The sequence below is a fragment of the Aedes albopictus genome, chromosome 1, assembly GCF_035046485.1.
Source record: "Aedes albopictus strain Foshan chromosome 1, AalbF5, whole genome shotgun sequence".
NCBI classification, from domain to species: Eukaryota; Metazoa; Arthropoda; class Insecta; order Diptera; family Culicidae; genus Aedes; species Aedes albopictus.
The window spans coordinates 59737029-59757558 of NC_085136.1; the positions used below are offsets into that span (position 1 = coordinate 59737029).

The window sequence follows — 20530 nt, forward strand, 5'->3', positions numbered from 1 at the left end:
ATTTAAATCATATTGTTTTACTTCAAAAAAATTTGATTGGGCCGCAGATGTTTTGACAATTCTTAAAGGGTCGCCACCTCAAAAAGGTTGGGAAGATTTTGAAGTAAATTCTTAATTTTTAATCGTGTCTTCAACTTAAATCAATAGAAAGGATCTGATTGATCCAATTATCGATATTTAGAAGAATGTGTTCTTTTTAGTTCTTCGGAACAAGACATAAAGCACAGTGCCTGTCCAAATTACATACATATCCATTGTCAAAATTATATTTTTACCCTATTCCTCCAAGACATCCTCCTGGAATTTTTAAGAAATTCTTTCAAAGTTTGCTTCAGAAATTAGTACCTGTATTACTTCAGAAACTTCTGAAGGAATTCTTTCAGGGATTCTATTAAAGTATCCTCCAGCTATTTTTCTCCAAGATTATTTCGATTAATTCTTGTTGGAATTCCTCAAGGGGTTTCTCAAGGAATTCCTTCAGTTATTCCGTTCCGGCAGACATTTCTTTACAGTTTCTTGTAGGATTACACCTAGAAATTCCATCTAAATCTCTAGAGATTTCTGCAGGAGACCGTTCACAGATTCTTTCAGCGATTCCTGTATGAATTTTTCTATGGAGATTTTTTTTCTCCAGAGATTCTTTCAGGTATTCGGGTGGGTCGGGATGGTTGGGGGGTGGATTGATACCATCAAGAATTGCTCCAGAGATTCCCTCAGGCATTTCTTCCAAAATTCCTCCACGAGTTATATTTCTAGCAGTTCCTCGAGGGATTTCTCCAAAGTTTCTTTAGGTATTCATACAAAGACTGCTTCATAAATTCATTTTTGAATTTATTCAGACCTTTCTTCAGGAAATCTTCAGGAGTTTTTACAGGGCTTTATTCCTTGGCATTTGTTCAAGGAATATTTCTAGGAGTAGCTGCAGAGGGTTCTTCAGTTCTTCCAGGCATTTTTTAGAGTTTCCTTCAAAATATTCTTTACCTTCAGAAATTTTCATAGCGATTCCTTGAAGAATTCCACTAGAGCTTTTGTGTTCAAAAATTTCAGCAGGATTTTCACACATATCTAGAGAAATTGTACAAGAAATTCTTCAAAACATTTCTCCTGAGGTATTTCCACAAGTTCTTTCAGGATTTACTTCAGAAATTTCTTCAGAAATCCATAAAAAATTTCCTTTTTGGAGGAAACTCCTCCAGAAATTCCTTAAGAAATATCTTCAGAAATTTCTTCATAAACTCCACCAAGAGTGTTTCCTTGGAATTATTTCCAGAATCCCTCCAGAAGTTTATCATGACTTTTTTTAGGAACTCCTTTAATGATATCTCAGGGAATTCCTTCAGGTCCCCCAATGATTATTTCAGGAATTTTTGTCCTTTCATATTTTTTTTTCTAAAACTTCTTCTAGGTATCCACAGGTATCTTCTGGAGTTCTTTCATGGATTCAGAAAATCCTTAAGCGGGATTCCTTAAGAAATTCTAACTCCTCCAGTATTTTTTTGTGAAATTTCTGGATGAACAGCTGAAAAAACATCTCTGGAAATTCCTGAAGGAATTTCTCAAGGATATGCTAAAGGAACTCTTGGAGGAATTTCCGCAGGATTTTTAAAGGTATTTCTAGGAGAATTTTACGAAGAAAAATCCAAGGAACAACTTTTACTGATATTCCTAAAGAAATCCTTAAAAAACTGAAAGAGTCTCTGGAGATATTTCCGAAAAAAAATCCCTGAAGAAATTTCAAAAGGAATCCATGGAGGAATTACTAAGAGAATGCATGAAGTAATTTTTGAAAAAATGTCCAGTCTAATTCCAGTAAAAATCCCTGAAGGTTTTTGAAGGAATTCCAGGAAAAGTCCTGAATGAATCTCAGGAGGAATATCTGAGGGAAATTTCTGAAGGAATAACAAGGAAAACTTCCTGGAAAACGCTTGGTGGAACTCCAAGAAGAATTTATTGAGAGACTCTAGAAGAGTTCGTGAATAAATCCTTCAATAGAGTACCAGGAGGATTTTTTTTAATATTCCTGGAGAAAGCCGAAAAATCTCATGAAAAATTTCCAATTGAATTTCTGTTGAAATGGCAAGTAAATATTTCTGGAAATTTTCTGAATCCGTGGAAAATTTTCTAAAGGTATCCTTGGAGGAAACGCTGGAAGAATTTCAGAAGAAATATACAGAGGAATACTGGAACGCAAAAATCTCTGTATGAATTTCTGCAGGAATCCCTGGATCAATTCCCGCTAGAATCACTGGAGTTAATGATGCAAGAATCTCTGCGGGAATTCTTGTTCGTTTTTCTGGATGAACCCCTGAAGTAATTTCTGGAGACTTTACTGCGGATGTTTCCAATGGAATCCTTGGGGAAATTCCCGAGGAAATCTCTGGAGGAGTTCGTGAAGAAATCCTGTATGAGTTCCTGTAGGAATCACCGGAATATTTTCTGAAACAATCTTTAAAAGAACTTTAGAATGCGAAGATGAACCAGCATAGGGCTGGAATTCTCAATAATAAAAAAAAATTAAACTTCTGGATTCGCTGGACAAACTTCTGATTCCTTCAGAGGGATTTTCTAAAGGATTTTCTAAAGTCTTCTATCTGAAGTAATCCCAGGCGAAGTTTCAGAAGGAATCCATGGGAAATTTCCTAAACAAATTCTTGGATAAATTTCTGAAGAAATTTTTAAGGGCATATCTGAAGGGCATATCTGGAGAAATTTCTTAATGAATCCATTCAGCTAGAACAATTTTTGAAAGGGTCCTTTGATTTTTTATGAATGAATCCTGGAGTAATTTCTGAAGATATCCATAGTGCAATTTTGTAAGGAATCTATAGAAGGTGTTCTAAAAAAATCTCTGGAGAGATTTCTGAAAGAATCCCTGGAAAAAATTCTAAAGGAAACTTTGGTGGAAATGTATTATGAATCTCGGGAAAAAAAATAAAGGGAACTCAGAAGGATGTTCTGAAGAAATTCTTCGTGAAATTTCTGGAGGAATTCTGAACTTTGGAATTTCTGAAAGAAATTACTTGAACTATGTTTGAAGTAATCCGTGGATGATTGTCCGAAAAAATCTCAGGAGAGATTTTTAAAAGAATCCATGGAGCATTTTTTTGGAAGCTTATGGAGCTCTGGAGGAATTTCTGTAGCAGTTCATGGATGATTTTTTAAAAGAATCCCCGGAGAACCTTCTGAAGGAATCCGTGCAAGATTTTTTGAAAGAAATCATTAGAGGATTTTCTAGAGCAATCCATGGAAAAATTTCGAATGGTATCCATGGTAGGATTTATGGCAGAGTTCTTTGTTTTTTTAGTTCTTAATTTTTGGATGAATCTTTTGGGAATTTCAGAGAAATTTCTGAATGAATTTATGTATTTACTAAAGGAATTCCTGAAATAATTCTTAAAGAAATTCTCAGAGAAATCTCAAAAGGAATCCCTGGCATAATTTCCTATGATTTCATGGAATACTTTCTAAAGGAATCACTGGAGGAATTTCTGAAGAAAACCATGCAAAATTTTCAGAAGGAGTCAAAGAAGGAATTTTTGAAGAAATTCGTGAATGGTTTTCTAAATGAATCCTTCGAGAAATTTCTGGAGAAAGCTCTCGAAAAATTTCTGAAGGAATTCTGATGAAGTTTATGGAGGTTTTTTTTTCTAAAATAAACCGTTAAGAATTTTTTGCAGTTTCCAATTGAATTTCCAAAGAAATTTCCGAATGATTGCTTAATAGATTTCATGGAACCATTATTGAAGGAATCCCAGAAAGCATTTTCAAAGGAATTCGTGAGGGAATTTCTGAAGAAATATCTAGATGAAAGGGCCCATATAGCCGAGGCGGTAAACGCACGGGTATTCAGCATGACCATGCTGAGGGTGACGGGTTCGATTCCCGGTCGGTCCAGGATCTTTTCGTAAAGGAAATTTCCTTGACTTCCTTGGGCATAGAGTATCTTCGTGCCTGCCACACGATATACACATGCAAAATGGTCATTGGCAGAGGAAGCTCTCAGTTAATAACTGTGGAAGTGCTCATAGAACACTAAGCTGAGAAGCAGGCTTTGTCCCGGTGAGGACGTTACGCCAAGAAGAGGAAGAGGAGAGGATCTAGATGAATTTATGAAGGCATCGGAGGACGAATTTTTGAAATAAACTCAGGGAGTAGTCCCAATATCACAGAGATTTTCGTTTTGCAAATATGAGGGCGCAAAAATTATCAATTATCAAATAGGCGATTTTCTTATATTCAGGAGAAGCAATTTCCAATATCATAAAGAATATACTTTAACGTATGGAGGCACAAAAGTTGTAATATTTATTCACATCAAAATTACTCAAAGTGTGTGAGGGCGTAGTATAGTTCGAAAAATCATTTTATTAAATTCAAGAAGGCGGAATAAAATGTTTCTTCATACTGGAAAAAAGATTTTTCTTACAATATGGGCAAAATAAAGCAAAATATTTTGAAAAATGACCGTGTAACTTTTCCTAAATTTATGAGGGCGCTCAAAATTTCGAGAAAATTCACAGCTCTTCCAAAATCACAAAGGATTTTTTTCTTTCCCAAATGGGGGCGCAAAAAAAAATATCAAAAAGGAAATTTTTCTCATGTGGACACAGAATTATCAATCAAATAGGCGATTAGCTTGCAGCAACAAGAAGGGAAGAAACATTCATTAAAAAAAAGTATAGGCGGCTTTCTAACATTGAATAGGAAGTAGGTAAGGTATAGTGATAATATTGATAATGATAAATGGAGAAGTTGCTCCACAATGGCTTTTTATGTTTATAAGAGAACAAACGAAATATATCTTGAGTTAAATTATGTTTGGACGACAGGATTGGTTAACATTTTACAAGAAGCATATTTTCATTCTTGGCTATTTTTTTTTATTTTTCTTAAGAGCTGGTTACTCAGTGATTAGCTTGGTGTAAACTCTATGACACCACTGGTAATGCAAACCATGTTTGTTTCTTATATACTAAATTGTGTACATCAGGGGTATCCGGATTATTTTAGAATTGGAATCTCCACCCAAAAATAGTCGAAATCCAAAATTTTATAATTTTCGGAGTCTGGGAAGTATTTTTAAAATGCATTTAACGTTTGTATGGAGAAAATTTTTTGTTCGGGCTGAACTATCATTTTATTGATTAAACTGTCATTCTATCCACAGAAATTAAAATTGTTTTGTTAATTTAACCATCAAAACAAAGGTATTGGAACTCAATAAAATTACGTTATACTCAGAAAAATGAGCTCTTTCGATATGGCAATATAGAAAATAGCAATATGTTATTCACTAAACAACCCAATTGCCAGTTGCATATTGAAATATGAAATCTTCTGAATGCACTGATATGAAACATTGTTGAATATAATAAAAAATATTTTAGTGACGCGATCGAAAATAACATTAATTTGGAAAGTTTCGAAACTTGGTTTAATATCAACAAATGCCAGTCTATTAAAACGCAAAAATATGATATTGCAAAATGTTTACTGTTTACGCAAAATAGTCTATGAAACTTTTGATCAACATTATAGCACACAGAGATTAATTTTTGGATATGTAAAAAAAAACAAGTCGGAATGTTAAACGTCTTAAGTAAGCGCCACCATGATGCGATAGTATTAAAAAAGCACAATTTGTACCAACTAATGACTATGACCAACATTGTGCCACCGCCAAATTATGAACCGAATTCCTTTGCACACTTATGTGTAAAGTGTCGAAAATAAATTACCTAACTAACTAACTTTCCCATGATTTAAGCTCTTCTAATATGTCTCTTGCCGCCAAATTACTATAACACTGGATACGCCAAATAATCGCTGCCCCCCCATTATCAGGATCCTGGCTCCGCTACTGTTTGGATATCGTAGAACATCCAAACAAAACGAAAACAGCTGTCCGCTTATGTCTTGCGGCTTTAAATGTATTCTGACATAATTGTCCCATATTTTTTTCAACAACGAAAGTCATGAAGGTTAACAACTTCACAGTAAATTTCCGAAAAATGCCCCGTATTTCGACACCTCACCAAAAAGGGGAGGGTGCTTGGGGATGTCTGCCGGTACATCTGATAGTACAACCACAGACAAACAGACGTAACACTTACAAAATTTCCATCGACCACGCTTTTAACGATCATTTTAAATTTTCATAGTTGAGGCTTTCACAACCAGAGGCGCGCGCATCGTTTTTCTATGTGTTTGACATTTCACACTAGCGCCTTCTGTTAACGATATGGCACAACACAGTGTTTCGTGCAACTTTTCCACCAGGTGATGGTAGTGTGAACTGGGCGATGGATTTCCATGAAAATCGTTCAAGGTGTTACGTCTGTTTGTCTGTGGTACAACTGCTGTCCTTGGTGTATACAAAATTACAGCGTATTTTTATTGTTTAAAAATTTTTAATTTTAATGTTTGAAACATTTATGGACTGTCCAAAATTTTCAATTTTTCGTACTTAACTTACGAACCAATTGTAGAAGACAGGTTCATAAACCACGGAGACCAAGATTTGGTCCCCAAGATTCCCCTGGTAGACTTGTTTAAACAAAAAAATTGAAATTTGTATGGAGCGTAGACTTTGGTGAGAACAAGATATTTCTGTTTCCGATAAAATATTCTTACGGAAATTCCTCAGAGAATATATTCCCGGCCATTTATTTGAAAATTGTTTTGCAATTTGTTTGTCAATTTAGATTGCTTTTGGAATTCCCTTAGTATTTATTTGGAGGCAAATTTCTTCGGCAATTGCTTTCGGCATTTTTTTGATAATTTCTCCGGTAATATGTTTGGAATTTGTCACAAAACATTTTATGAAATTCTCATCGGTAACTACTTTGGAGACTTTTTCGGCAATTGCTTCAGGAGATTATTTGACATTTTTTTTTCTGGAGTTATACATTTCCTTTGTAGGTTTCTTAAGCAAATCTTTTAGAGACCTATTTAGTTATTATTTTGAGAACTCCTTCGGCAATTCCTTTAAGAGTTACTTCGCAAAAAAAAAAATAATAAAAAAAATTGGGCAATCATTACAGAATCCTTTCGAACATTCTTTCAGACTTTACTTGGAAATTTAGTTCTAAAATTCCTTGAGAAATTTCTTTGATGGTTTCTTCAACAATTTCTTTTAAAATTTCTCGGGCATGGTCTTTGAAAATCGTTCGGTAATTCCTGAAGAAACTCTTCTAAAAATTGTTATGAAAATTTCTTCCAATACTTCTTCGGCATATTGTTTAAGAATTCCTTCAATTTTTTTGTAAATACTTTCGGAAATTTAGAAATTTAGAAATTGGATTTGACCATTTTTTTTTTTTTTGAAAAGTGTTTATCTTCAGGAATTCATTTGGAAATTCTTATAGGAATATCTTTAGCAACTGTTTGGAAATTTTTTAGGCAATTTTGATAGAAGCTTATCTGCCAATAGGCTTAGAAATTTCTCAGGAAGTTTAACTGAAATTTCTTATGGTTTCCGTTGGAGAATCCCTTCGAGAATTCCATTGCAAATGGGCTCTACAATTCCATTTTTATATTTCTTTGACTACTCTTTTGGAAATCGCATATTTTTTGAGTAAGCCCATTTGAGAATTTCTGAATTTTTAAAGAAATTGTTGGAGAAATCGTCAAAAAAGGTGAAACAGTTCTCAAAGAATATACCGAAGGAATTGTGAAATGAATTTCAAGCTTAAAATCTGAAGAAGTTTTTGATATGCTCAGCTCAAAATCGACAAATCTCGCGTTACATTTGGAAAGGGCCTATCTCTAAAATGTGAACAAATCGATTTTGATACCATTCCATAGCATCCCCTAACAGTAACCTGGTAACCTACTGTGCAAAGATCACCCACCTAATCGTTAACCTTATCAGAATAAACCCCACTTTCAAAACGGCCTATCCCTGTTTTTTCCCAATCATTCATAAGCCCGTGCTCCAAATGGGCCAATAACGGTAAAATTTTGTTTACATTGGTAGGCCATCTCTCTCAAAAAGGGCCGAGCCTTGATTCGATGTCAACAACGGACTCACTTGGGGGGAGGGCGAACCACGTTAACAAAATTTCAGAAAGACTCACAAAAAGGCCGACCCCGGGTGAAACATTTCAAATTAGCTTAACCTTCGCGTACCCAACATCTATTTTGGATGATCTTTAATCAGCTATGAAAAAGGCATTTCCCAACCGATTTTTTTTAAAGTCAATGGCATTCGGTCCAGATTTGTCCAAATTTTCAAGGACCATACGGAACCGGTTCACCCATCCGTTCCGGAGTTATACCAGATTCCGGTGGGGTCATGACCGGTCAAAAATTGACACATGAATGCATTTTTTTTATGTGTATCCTCCGCTCACCCCCACACCAAAGAGCTCACACAGAGAGCCCTCTGGTAATGAACACTTACTAAAATAATATACAAAATAAACGCGGAGATATTAAGCAACAAAAACAAATAGTGTGAATTCCCAGTGGAACTTTGTTCCTTTGAAGGGATTCACATATTAAACTAAATTTAAAAAAAAATAAACGAACTAATAAACTATAAACAATGTGATAATGGTTGTGGCTTTTTACATGAACTCTAATGTTATAACTACAAATCAAATAAAAAAGCAGGCAAAAAAACTAGCAGGAGTCAGAAAAAATCCACGCATTTATGAAAAGAAATGGTTGACACTCTAAACGATGTATTCGGTTACATTCCGTAGTAAATGTTGCTTCAGCTTGCTTTTGAAGAGTCTTGTACTTGTAATACCTTTTATACTGATAGGAAGTGAATTAAACTTTTAAGGACCATAGTTTGAGATGTAGACTAGACCCAAGTTCGTGTTCGCTCTGTTTCTCAAAAGTTCATGTGCATGTCTTGTGGTACGAAGATTAGCTCTGTTTGGAAATGCGATGTTGTGACGAAAGTTACGATTATTCAAAATATTGTGAACAAACATAATTGTTTGAGAATCACGTAAACCAAGAATTGGAATAATTTTATGACCCAAATAAGTGTAAAGCGTGTTTGTCGGAAATAAGGGGGGTAAATTGAAAATAACTTTTATACATCTATTCTGTACACTTGGATTTTTTTTGATTTTTGATTTAGCAGCGTGGCCCCACACTATGATTAGATACTGTAAGATAGAATGTATGCAAGCATAGTAAAATTTCAGTAATGCTTCTTTATGCACGAAGGACCGAACTCTTTTCATTAAACCACACAATGTTGAAACTTTTTTAGAAACTTGTTTTATGTGAGTATCCCAAGAAAGAAAAGAATCTAAGTGTAATCCCAAATATTTGAAAGATGAAACTTTTTCAACGTGAACATTATTGATGCATGGATCAGGGTGGTGTGGTATCAGTTTACGCAATGAACGGAAAATCATATATTTTGTAATTCAAATAACTCAACGTACATATGTACAGATGGGTAAATTATTGGTTAAATTGGGAAAAAATCCACAGCTCAGGTGAGATTTGAACTCACGACCCTTATTCGCTAGACAAGTGCTTTACCAACTAAGCCAATCAATGACCCGGCAACTTAGTTGTCATAAGGTTCAATTCTAATCTCATCGATCTATATCATCTTCCCCTAAACCGCAAATATAACCATCTCTGTTGTACATATGTACGAAGAGCGAAAGCGATTTGTTTATTGTTTGAAACTGTTTGCCTATCGTACAGGCAACGCTTCCTCAACCACTTGTAGAGGAAGAACAATGCTACCTGGAAGGCGATCAAACGCGTTTGATGCTAATGGAAAAGTTAAGTCAAAAGTTTTTCAAAGCTTATTATATAAGGCATAAATGGTCAAAATTTCATTGCATTCGGTTCATTGAATTCGGAGATATGACAGCTCAAAGGTGGCTATCGGATAATTATAACTTTTCCTAGAATCTTTATAACTTCATGCAGAATAGTCCGACCTTTTTCAAATTTTGTCCACCGATACACAACTAGTTGATCAACTTACAGTGAAAATTTATGAATATTTGATGCACTTTTTGAAAAGATACAGCTATTTGAAATTTTTTTAAGAAGGGAAAATTTTGCCTGTCCCGATTATTTTGTCTATCCCCTGTATTGCTGAAATTTCCGAGAAGTTTGAAGTGGAATTTCCTTTTGATTGTGCTGCAAATTTTGCGAAGTCGAAAGAGAGTTTCTAGGGGATCCCTACTGCAATCTCTGGAGTATTTGATGTTCTATGACCAAAAAGAATGAACACTTAACAAAAACTTGTTCTAGCGCGACAGCTAGGGAAGGATCTGGCGACCTCCCAGAAAAATTTCCACAAAGCTCTTAAATCAAAGAGGAAATTCAAGAGGTAATTCTAATAAGAATATGTTGAAGAAATTTCAGTGGGAATCCATGATAAGTTCCTGAGAGAATTTTTGACTTAATTTCATTTAAAATTTTCTATTAAATATCTTGAAAATCTTTAGCGTAAAACCCGGACAAATTTTTGGTCAGGAATCTAACGATTTGTCATGGACTCACCCTTATTTCAGTAAGCAAATCTCTCAACTCAAGAAATTCGGACTGAATCTCTTCAAAATAATCTGCCTTAAATTCAAGCTACATGTCCTCTAAAAATGTTTCAACACTTTTGGTGTTCTCGGATTTGAATAACTTGTAATCTCTCTTAGTAAAATCAAACTAAAGAGATCCAAAAATACTTATAAATAAAAAAAAAAACAATTATTTCTTCGAAGAATTCTGTTGGAGGAATTGCTCAAATAAAAATAAATGTCAATCAGTTTTTCAGGAAAATATTGAAATTCCATAAATAGCTTTACAAATAGTTGCAGTGCCTACTTCAGTTCTTAGAACAAAAATCAAATCGAGAGGAGTAGCTTGCACTACTCTTTTAATTGCTTCACATTTTTTTCGTGAGGTGAAATTTTGTGGGGGCCCTTAAAATGTGGGCCCTGCCCCCCCTCTTCCACTGCTCCCACGAAAGTAGTCAAAGCGACCAAATCAAAGCAAATTAATCGTGCGACACCCCCAAACTTCATGATTTGTCGAAACATGAAGGAAAATAGCCATTCTAGGCTGAAATGGCCCCTTGGAAACAACCTCACTACACCGGATATGTTCTAGATGGCATCCGGGAAGTTTTGGAAACGAATAGGGTGATACAGGTCGGATACCATTATCCGGAGTCGGTGTAGTGTCGAAGCTTTATTCGAATGATAGTGTTATTCTACTTAGAATATTCTGACTGAGGATATTTCTGGAAATTTTTGGATGAGATCCTACAGACTCATTGTGAAATTCTTGTCACATTGATTATAAGATTTTGACAAATTCCTAAACTTCAGCGAAGTCCTGCGATGATCCTTGTATAATAATTTCCGTGGTTTATGAAAGACGATTTTTCAATACCATTCCCGATTTTCTGGACAAATATATGCCAAAAATCCCTATAATATCATTCAAAGCTTCACTTCCATAACATGGGCATACAATCAGGTTTTTTTTACGCGGGGGATACGTACCGCGTAAAAATAAAACTCAGATCAAAATTCAAAAAACCGCGTAAAAATCATTTCTCGACGAATCATGCAAAAATAAGACGATGATTTTTTTTGTATGGAGTTGCAAAAAAGACCTGACTGTATTTCCGACAAGGTTTTGAGTGAATTTCTTCTTGGTTTTGTGGACAACTCATGAAATTGGAAGCAGGTTTCTTTGAAATCATTGCAACGTTTTCAATGGAATTCCTGGAAAACTGATTTCAAGAACATTTATAGATCCTTTCTCATGGTCATACGCAATACTTCTAGTTGGATTGCTTCTAGATTTTTAACTTAGTTTTTGAAGATGCATTCCTTGTAGTATGTTTGGTGCTATGAAGTTTTGAATTAAAATTTTAGAAGTGTAACTGAAGGAATGGCATGATAACCCAAGTAACAATTTAAATTCCATTTAGATTTGTTTACTTTTATGGAAGCTTTATCATAGCATGAAGAATTCATGAAACATTTATAGTTGTTTTTATCAAGAGAAAATAATCTCCGTTCGTATGCGGTTTTTAAGTTTTCTTCAAGTTAATTTTGAAAACTCCGCATAAAACAACTTGATTCCCTAAGGCATTTGATCTTATTATGAGTTTGAAGACGTATTTGAAGTTATTTTCAACACATAACATCAACAAACTTTATTAAAAGTATATGCTTCGTTTATTCAAGTACAATTCATCTGAGTTATTCTCCTTTAAAAACTTCTTAAAGCTTTCAATTCTTGAGCTAGAGCCACTAGTCTGGAACAAGAACTAAGCGGAGTAATAAAATCTTATTAATTCAATTAATAAAGTATGCAATAAATTGGCTTTCTTATGCAAATATAAACACTCAAACATTTTTGCTCACTGTTAATTTAGCCGTTTTGGTGCTCAAAAGTAATCATATCGACGAAATATTCATTTTATAGCCAATCAAAAATGCGAGTAGCTTGCTGAGGTCGTCCAACCTTCAGCCAGTTACTCACACAGGCCACAGCAGCTTGAATCGAAACTAAAATGGGTACTTACTGTGACTCTTCTCGTGCGTATGCTAAATAGTGTGTAATATGTACTAGTAAGTTTTAGAAATGCACTTATTAAATAGACGAAATTATAATAGAATTGGCAGTTCCTGAAGCAAAATGCACAGAAATAACTTTCTAGCTCCAAAAAGGTAAACAAACAATTGTCAAAGGCTGTTACTCTTGAATGAAACGAATAAGTTTCATTTAAGACGAACAAATCTGCCTTAAGATCATCACTAGTAAAAACAATCTTCAATAAATGCTGTAGATTTCATGCAAGGTGACTTGGTTCCATCATTGTTTTGAGGTGGTTTGGATTAAAGGTAATAACAATTGATGGCGGCTACATGAGTTTTGTTCGCCTGGAACGGCAACCATGTTTAGAAAGAATTGAAAAAGTGGCGTAGCCTTTTGTTTTTACAGGAAATTTATGTCTTCGTATATTAATGAATGATATTATTTTTGAGGCGCTTCGTTATTTTCATATGTTTTGGGTGGCATATCAACGACAAAGTGGGTATGGCACGGAAAATTTTGATTCCCTGTCATCAATGATCTGTCAGGCAATTTTGATGCATTAGCCATTTCAATTTGATGAAAATTAATTCGCAGTTCAATTAACATTTCATCCATGAAACAAAACTAGTTCGCATCTGCATAAAGCTGAGGTAAAAGATTTCATTTATCATGCACTATTAGCATTTTTGAGAAAGACAGCTAAAAGATCAACATGCTTCAAGCTATTCTTGTTAAAGTTTTATGAAGTTCTTATAACCAATCATCAGTGTTAGTACATAAATACAACTAGTTTCAAAGCAGTCTTCAAAACCAGTCTTGAAGATCTCCTGAAGAGTGGGCCAGATTAGTCTTATGGATAGTTTATACCTATTTTATCTCGAATTTGCAGAACAAAGAGCTTTATAGCTAAGTTTTATTATTCAATCTTAGAAATTACTTCAGGATTGCCACAAAAGTATAATTGTTACTTGGGAATATCCTGGAGAATACCCAGCTGGCATTTTTGGGGAAACATGAAGTAGAATTTGTGGAGTCTTTTGAAAAATCGCTGAAGTATTTTTTAAGAAGTTCCTGACGCAACTCTTGGAGACATCCGCAGAGAAATGCCAAGAGGAACTGTTGGAGGAATCCAAGGAAAAGTCTGTGGAGAAATCCTCTTGCAATTCCTTTACCAAATTTTGATGGGATTTCTCTAGAAGGGTTCCTGTACAAATCTTGACTGTAATTCCACCAAGGATTCCAATAGAAAATCCCTTTGTGATTTCTGCAGAGATTCCTTTTGGAATTCCTCTTGGAATATCAGCTCAAATTCCTACTAAGATTTTTCTTACTTCATATTGAGAATTGTTGTTGGAATTTATCGAACAATATCGGCTGAGATTTCTTCAGTACTTGCACTTAGGAGTCCACCACGAATTCCTGGATGATAACCAGCAGGAATTGATTGAGGAATTCCAACAAGACTAACTGGTGAATTCTACCAGAAATTCTTGAATATTCCTTGAGTATTCCTTGAGTAATTCCAGCAAGAAATCTTGAAGGAATCTCAAGTGGATTTCCGGCAGGAATTACTGGATAAACACTAAGAAAAGTTTCGGGAAGAATACTCGTAGAAATCCCTGAAGGATTCAAAGGAAATTTTGAATATTAAATAAAAATATCTAGAGTAATCACAGCAGAAATTTTTGTACGAAGGGATCTCAGCTGTAATTGAATGGGGTCTTCCAGCAGTAATTTCTGGAGAAGTATTATAATTTTTCCAGGAATTGCTCTGAAATTCCTTCTATGATTTCTACAGGAATTTCTCCAGAGAGTCGTTTTTAGGTTTTCTTCATATTGAGATACAGGCTCTGCTTCACTTGGAGCGTTATATCAATAAAAATAACCGTTCAGGTCTCTAGGAACGCACTGGAACGCCTTAAATCGCCTGAAAAACTCAAATAACCTTCCCTGAGACTCCAGTAAACTTCACTTAAACTGAAGTCGTGAGCGAGCTGTGAAGGCAACTTTCCACAGCGTGAATGTAATTTAAATTCACCGCGTGGAGAGTTGCCTTCACAGCCCGCTCACGTCTTTGGTATACGTTTGCGACCCCAATGTTATTCGGCAAGCTTTCAGATAAAACTACAATTTAACCTTGTAGTTCATCCATACATTATTTTTCGATAGCATGCTTCTGAACTGAGATAATAGCAAATGAATGTAAATCTTTGCAAATGAATGGTCGCACTCTTGATTGACCCAGTCAACACACGATCGCATATGATGTTCAATAGGATGCTAAAGTGGAGGCGATATGCATATACTTTACACGCGGTTAAGGTTGAAGGATTCGTCATTGATATTATCGTCACCATTGAAATTTCGAAAGCAGTTTTCTCGTGCACAACACAAATATTCATTATGAAAATGTATTCACTGCATTCCATTTTCCATCTGATACGCGGTGAATACATTTTCATAACGAACATTTGTGTTTTGAACGAGAAAACTGCTTTTTGAATTTCAATGATTACGATGATATCAATGACGAATCCTTCAACCTTAAATGGGAGCAGGTACGCATGGCCTCCACTAAAGCGTTCTATTCAACATCATATAAGACTTCGTGTTAGCTGGGGATTCTGTTTTTAGATCATAATTTTCGATGTTCCAGAGGGTTAAAAAATGTTTCTGATGTAATTTTGTACATTTTTTAAAAATTCTTGAAAATTCTATTAGGTGCGCAACTAAGTTCTCGCTGTTTTTTGGTGAAAAAGAAACTTATTATGAAAACTGTAGAGAATGAGATTGATAGTGATGTTAAAAAAATAATGTTTAGGATGGCAACTATGAAAGGAACACAAAGTATGGATAGTTAGAACAATTAGCAGGCGGTGATTTTCAGCAGAGAAAATAATAGACAGTTTTGTGACAGAAATTGTAGGAGATAGACGGAGAAAATACATTTTGAAAAGATTCAAGAAAAGCGTTCTCTTTTTCAATCCGGACGCAAACCCTCCCCCAGAATAATTGATTCCGCCGTATTTCGTGATAATCCACTGGGTCACGACAAAAACAAAGGTTACAAACGAATTATTCAAAGTTTTGCCCATCATTAGCTACGACTTTTTCCCATCTTTCTGGTAGAACGTGAATATCATTTCGATAGAACTGTTCGTCTTTTGATGCTATCCAGGAATCAAACCATTTTTAGATGTCATCATATGAGTGGAACAGCTGAAAAGTGAGATTATGTGCCATCGAACGGAACAAGTAATAATCGGACGGTGCAATATCAGGAGAATATGGCGGGTGGGGTAGGACTTCCCATTGGAGCGTTTCCAAGTAGGTTTTCACGGGTTTCGCAACGTGAGGTCGAGCGTTGTCATGCTGAAGAATCACCTTTTCGTGTCTGTGCTCGTATTGTGGTCTTTTTTCGTGCAGTGCTCGGCTCAATCGGATCAATTGAGTTCGATACCGTTCCCCGGTAATGGTTTCGTTTGGTTTCAACAGCTCATAATAAATAACACCAACTTGGTCCCACCAAATACACAGCATAACCTTCGAAGCGTGAATATTCGATCTTGGCGACGATGTTGAGGCATGCCCGGGCAGTCCCCATGCATGTTTCCGTTTTTGGTTACTGTGATGAATCCATTTTTCATCACCTGTTACAACGCGATGTAGAAAACTCTTCCTTTTTTGCCGCTGGAGCAGTAGTTCACAGACGAAAAAACGACGCTCAACATCTCTTGGCTTCAGATCGTAAGGCACCCAAGTTCCTTGCTTTTGAACCATTCCTAAAGCATGCAATCGCTTAGAAACGGCTTGGCGGGAAACTCCTAATCCTGAACCAAGCTCATTTTGCGTTTGACACGGATCCTCATCGAGCAATGCCTCCAATTCAAAGTCTTCGAAGTTTTTCGGCCTTCCTTCACGTGGACGATCATCAACACTAAAATCACCATTTTTGAAGCAACGAAACCAATCACGACACGTTGTTTCACTCAGAGCAGCATCACCGTACACTTTCTGGAGCTCTCGATGTGCTTCAGCCGCCGTTTTCTTCGAATGGAAGAAGAAAATCAACACTTCCCGCAAATGACGATTATTTGGCACGAATCCAGACATCTTCAATCGCTGATTTGACTGATTTGACAAAGCGCTTCGTTTACCATATGTCTGAGCTTGGTTTATGACGCTTGAGAAATACAACATTCAACCAGCACTTACTACTGGCGCCATCTTTTGCTAAACAGCGGGAACTTAGTTGCGCACCTAATATTAAAACTGCTTCTTGAAAGATTTCTTGAAGAATATCTCAACACTCTCAAGAAGTAAAGAACGGTTGAGACGTTTGAAATAATAAAGAATTTGTAGTCGTGATGACTACACATCATGTGAAGTAGTTTTGGCATGTAACCTCTCAACCACTTACCCACTTACCAGATATCCATTTGCGTTGTACAGCCTCATTTTGGACAGGTTGAGTTTATCCTCCCGATTGGACAGAAACCAGGCAATGTCGTACGGCTGAACCAATCGACACAGCAGCATCAGCACAATCAGCAACGTCCCCATCAAAGCCAGGCAGGCAATAAGCACACCGGCATCCATAGTGTGTCGTTTCCGGGAGGGGTTCGAATCTAACCAAACGCACCAACTTCAACGGGTTGCTCCTAACTGCAATCTAAATGCGCCTCTGCTCTGAAGGGGGAACAATGCTGCAACAATTCCTCGTTTGCTATCAATTCTACCGCAGCGACGACGACGACGACAACGACAGCAGACGACCGGAAAAAGGAAAGAATCATCATTAGCAAAAAACATCGCTACAGGTGGTTGAGCGAATGGCACTCAACGAAGCGAACGAATCAACCCCACCCCACTCCATGGTCCGCCATTGTGCAAACGACACGTTCCATTTCCCGATGTCTACATCCAGGCGCTTTAACTCGATTTCCATCAAAATTCTATCCTTATCTCGGCTTCTGCTACCGGCGGTGGTGGCGGCAGTGGGATTGATTGACACTGAATAGGAGTTAATCAGGAAGCCTCTCTCTTATCACGTCACATTTGTTGATCTCTGTTGATTCCCATCCCCGACAACGACGACGAGCCCCACATGGAACGACGGCGGTGTACGGAGAGAGGATTCGTTTTTGCAGCCATCAAGGCTAAAACAGTGAAACCACGTCCAGGTGGCGCGCGGTGGGTGGGTCCCGAAGGCGGGGTCTTTTTGCTTGATTCGTTTTCCCAGCATTGGAGAGGGCACAGCTTTTTTCAATAGGCGTTCTGCGAATTCCATCACTGGTGTCGTGCATGTTGCCTACTGTCAGGCAAGAGTGGTGAGAGTTCCGGGGTAGAACCGAAGGTGGGGTTCGTTGCTTCGCTTCGCAAAGGGTTATGAATATGGGAAAAATCACTTCATCAAGCACTTGTTAAACCCTACCTGCAAAGTTTCATCCTTGACTCGCGTTTTTTTCTCTGGTTGTGTTGTTCCTCCTTATCGATGTGATCCATGCAAAAACAACAAACCAGCAATCGATTTCTGGGGTTTTTTGCTGGGCTTCATGAGCTTCGATCCTTGATTGATAGTAACTTGGTGCACGAAAAATCACTATGTGCCTTGAAGTGGAAGATAATTCCAAAAACACTTTACGCCTAAAACATGCGGAAACTACGGAAAAGTAGATTTTTCCGTCTTATCCCTTAACAGTAGCGATTGATCTTGGTACAATTTTCTTCTCCACAAATCTAACATTTACGCCTAAATTTCTGTGACACTATCAACACCGTTGCACGGTTTAACTACTGCACTGTAAAACTAGTGTAAAATTAAGCTACAATTTAGAAGATTTTGTATGATTTTTGACAGTTTTGTCTTGTAAAAGTGGAAACAACAGCCATCGTTCGGAAAATCTCATGGAAGAGTTGGTTTTGCCAGAGACTTTTCTTCTCGGCTGCCTGCCGATATGCAACAACTCGCTCGGATTCCTCTTGACGAGTGGTTCCGATTCTGCGCACTTGGTCGTTTTTGGTTTTGGTGGAATTTTGAAAAGATTTGAAATCTGGGTGTTTGTTCATAGAATTCTAAAACATCGGTTTTTAAGTTATTTCGAGAAACATTTAAGAAAATCCATCATTTTTCCTGCAATTCTTTTCCAACACGCAGAAGGTAACGCAGGTCACCCCACACCTCCCGAGTTTTGTTTTGGTTTTTTATGGCCGCACTCCGGATACCGCACGTTACCTGATAGCGGGCGTTATGCGCGGAATTTCCACTCCCGGAGTAACCTGTTCCGCGTGGTCCCCCAATTTTCGATAGTGTTCGTGAACACGCGGTCCAGCACAGCGATGCGATGTGAAGGAATGCGAACCGCCGCACCGTGCGGGAAAAGCGAACCGTCAAAAACGGGAACGCCAATAATCGAAGGAGCCATAGACACCACGGCCAAGAATGGAGATGTTAGGGTAGGCTTCGTGCTTTTGGGAATGAAGCTTACGCGTTACTATCATCCGGTCATACGAGGGGTTGTGTTGTCAGTTATGGCGCCGAGCTTTTTGTGTGAAGGATAGGGTTTGCGATAAAGTTGAAAATAACCGCTCGTGACCATGTTAAGTTTTGTAGTTTATGCAACAAGGTGCAGAATGAAGATTTTTACTGCACGAGTGCTGTGAAAATCGAATTCTGCACCGTGTTGCGTACAACGTTTTTTTTTTGTAATTTCATAAATTACCGCTAGAGGAAAGTTTTTAACAAAACTTATTCATCATACTGCACACTGATGTTAACAGCCATGTAAGAGAAAGTCTGATCATAGCAGGTTATAATGTGCAGTTGTCGCAATTTTTCAAAACTGATTCCAGAAAGCATCAAGAAGTTGATCAAAACTGAAAACAATGTTGTAATGATTTATTACGCAACGCAAATCAGTGCTGTAATGGACCATTACAGCACTTCCTAATTTGGTGTGGGAAAGTAGGCTTTTTCCTGGCAGATTTGCGTGAGGAAAAAATGCCTACCCAACTAACATTTTCGCTGCATAAGAGTTTTTTGACCTTTCATCCAAAGGCGTTTGCTCCATAAGCTCTTATGCAGCTACTTTTGTTAGGAGGGTATTACGATGAGAAATTGCAAAAAATTGAATCTACACTGGAAGACGGCTTGCGGTAATGACCAACATAAAAATGCTTTTAAATTTACCATGGCAAAACGTGATCATCGAGTCATAAACGCTTCTAGGGTGCGTTTTGTTTCCTCTCATATAAACGGTTCGATAGCCGAGTGGTAGCATGCGAGCCAGGTGATCTCAAGGTTCTTGGTTCGAATCCGGTTGCCAACAGAAACTTTTTTAAATTGTAAATCAAGTCCATGGTAAAATTGAAAACATTAATCTGTTGAAATGAAACGAAATCAGTCTGCACAGATTTAGTGGTGTTGTGTATTTAAATTGACCCTCAGAATAGTAATTTCAACCGCAAGCCGTCTTTCAGTGTATGTGACGGTGAACAGTGGTGTCATCGTGGTTACTCCAAGTTACTCACTGAGTAACCAGCTCTTCAGTTCAAAAAAAAAAAAAATTTTTTTTCAGGATGCAAAATATAATAAAATACCAATTTTGGTTATTTTGGGTGCACACTGTTAACGCCCTGACCACATCAATTTTAGTGAATATGGATTTTTAAACAATTCGACATTCTGGACCGCCCCCTCGGGTGAAGATGTTTCGGACGTTTGCCAAAAAGGCTGTTCCGCGGTGAGTATCAAGCCCAATCCCTATTCAATCGAATTAGCGATTGATGCTAGAAAAAGTTGTCACCGTTAGCCATTCGGGGATACATGAAATTACCAATAAGCTCAATATTTACTAGCCAAAAAACCAGACTCACAACGACCATTGGCGAGCTGGAATGTTTCTTCAACCAGCGGTTCCGCGACACATTCGTGGGAAGTGGCAATCCGAAGAACCAGGGCAAAAAGAATATGCTGGATGTGTCCATC

At 37.0% G+C, this 20530-nt stretch overlaps 1 protein-coding gene across 1 annotated transcript in view; it reads right to left on the reverse strand.

The window, feature by feature from the left end:
• Window positions 1-18556, reverse strand: part of LOC109427532 (uncharacterized) — a 29675-nt gene extending 11119 nt beyond the window's left edge. The window contains exons 1-2 of the mRNA XM_019703085.3: window positions 17978-18556; window positions 16972-17278 (exon numbers count right to left, since the gene is read on the reverse strand). Of these exons, the coding sequence (XP_019558630.3) occupies window positions 16972-17142 (171 nt within the window). The 5' untranslated portion in view covers window positions 17143-17278; window positions 17978-18556. The remainder of the gene's footprint in view (window positions 1-16971; window positions 17279-17977) is intronic.
• Window positions 18557-20530: the final 1974 nt, after the last annotated feature.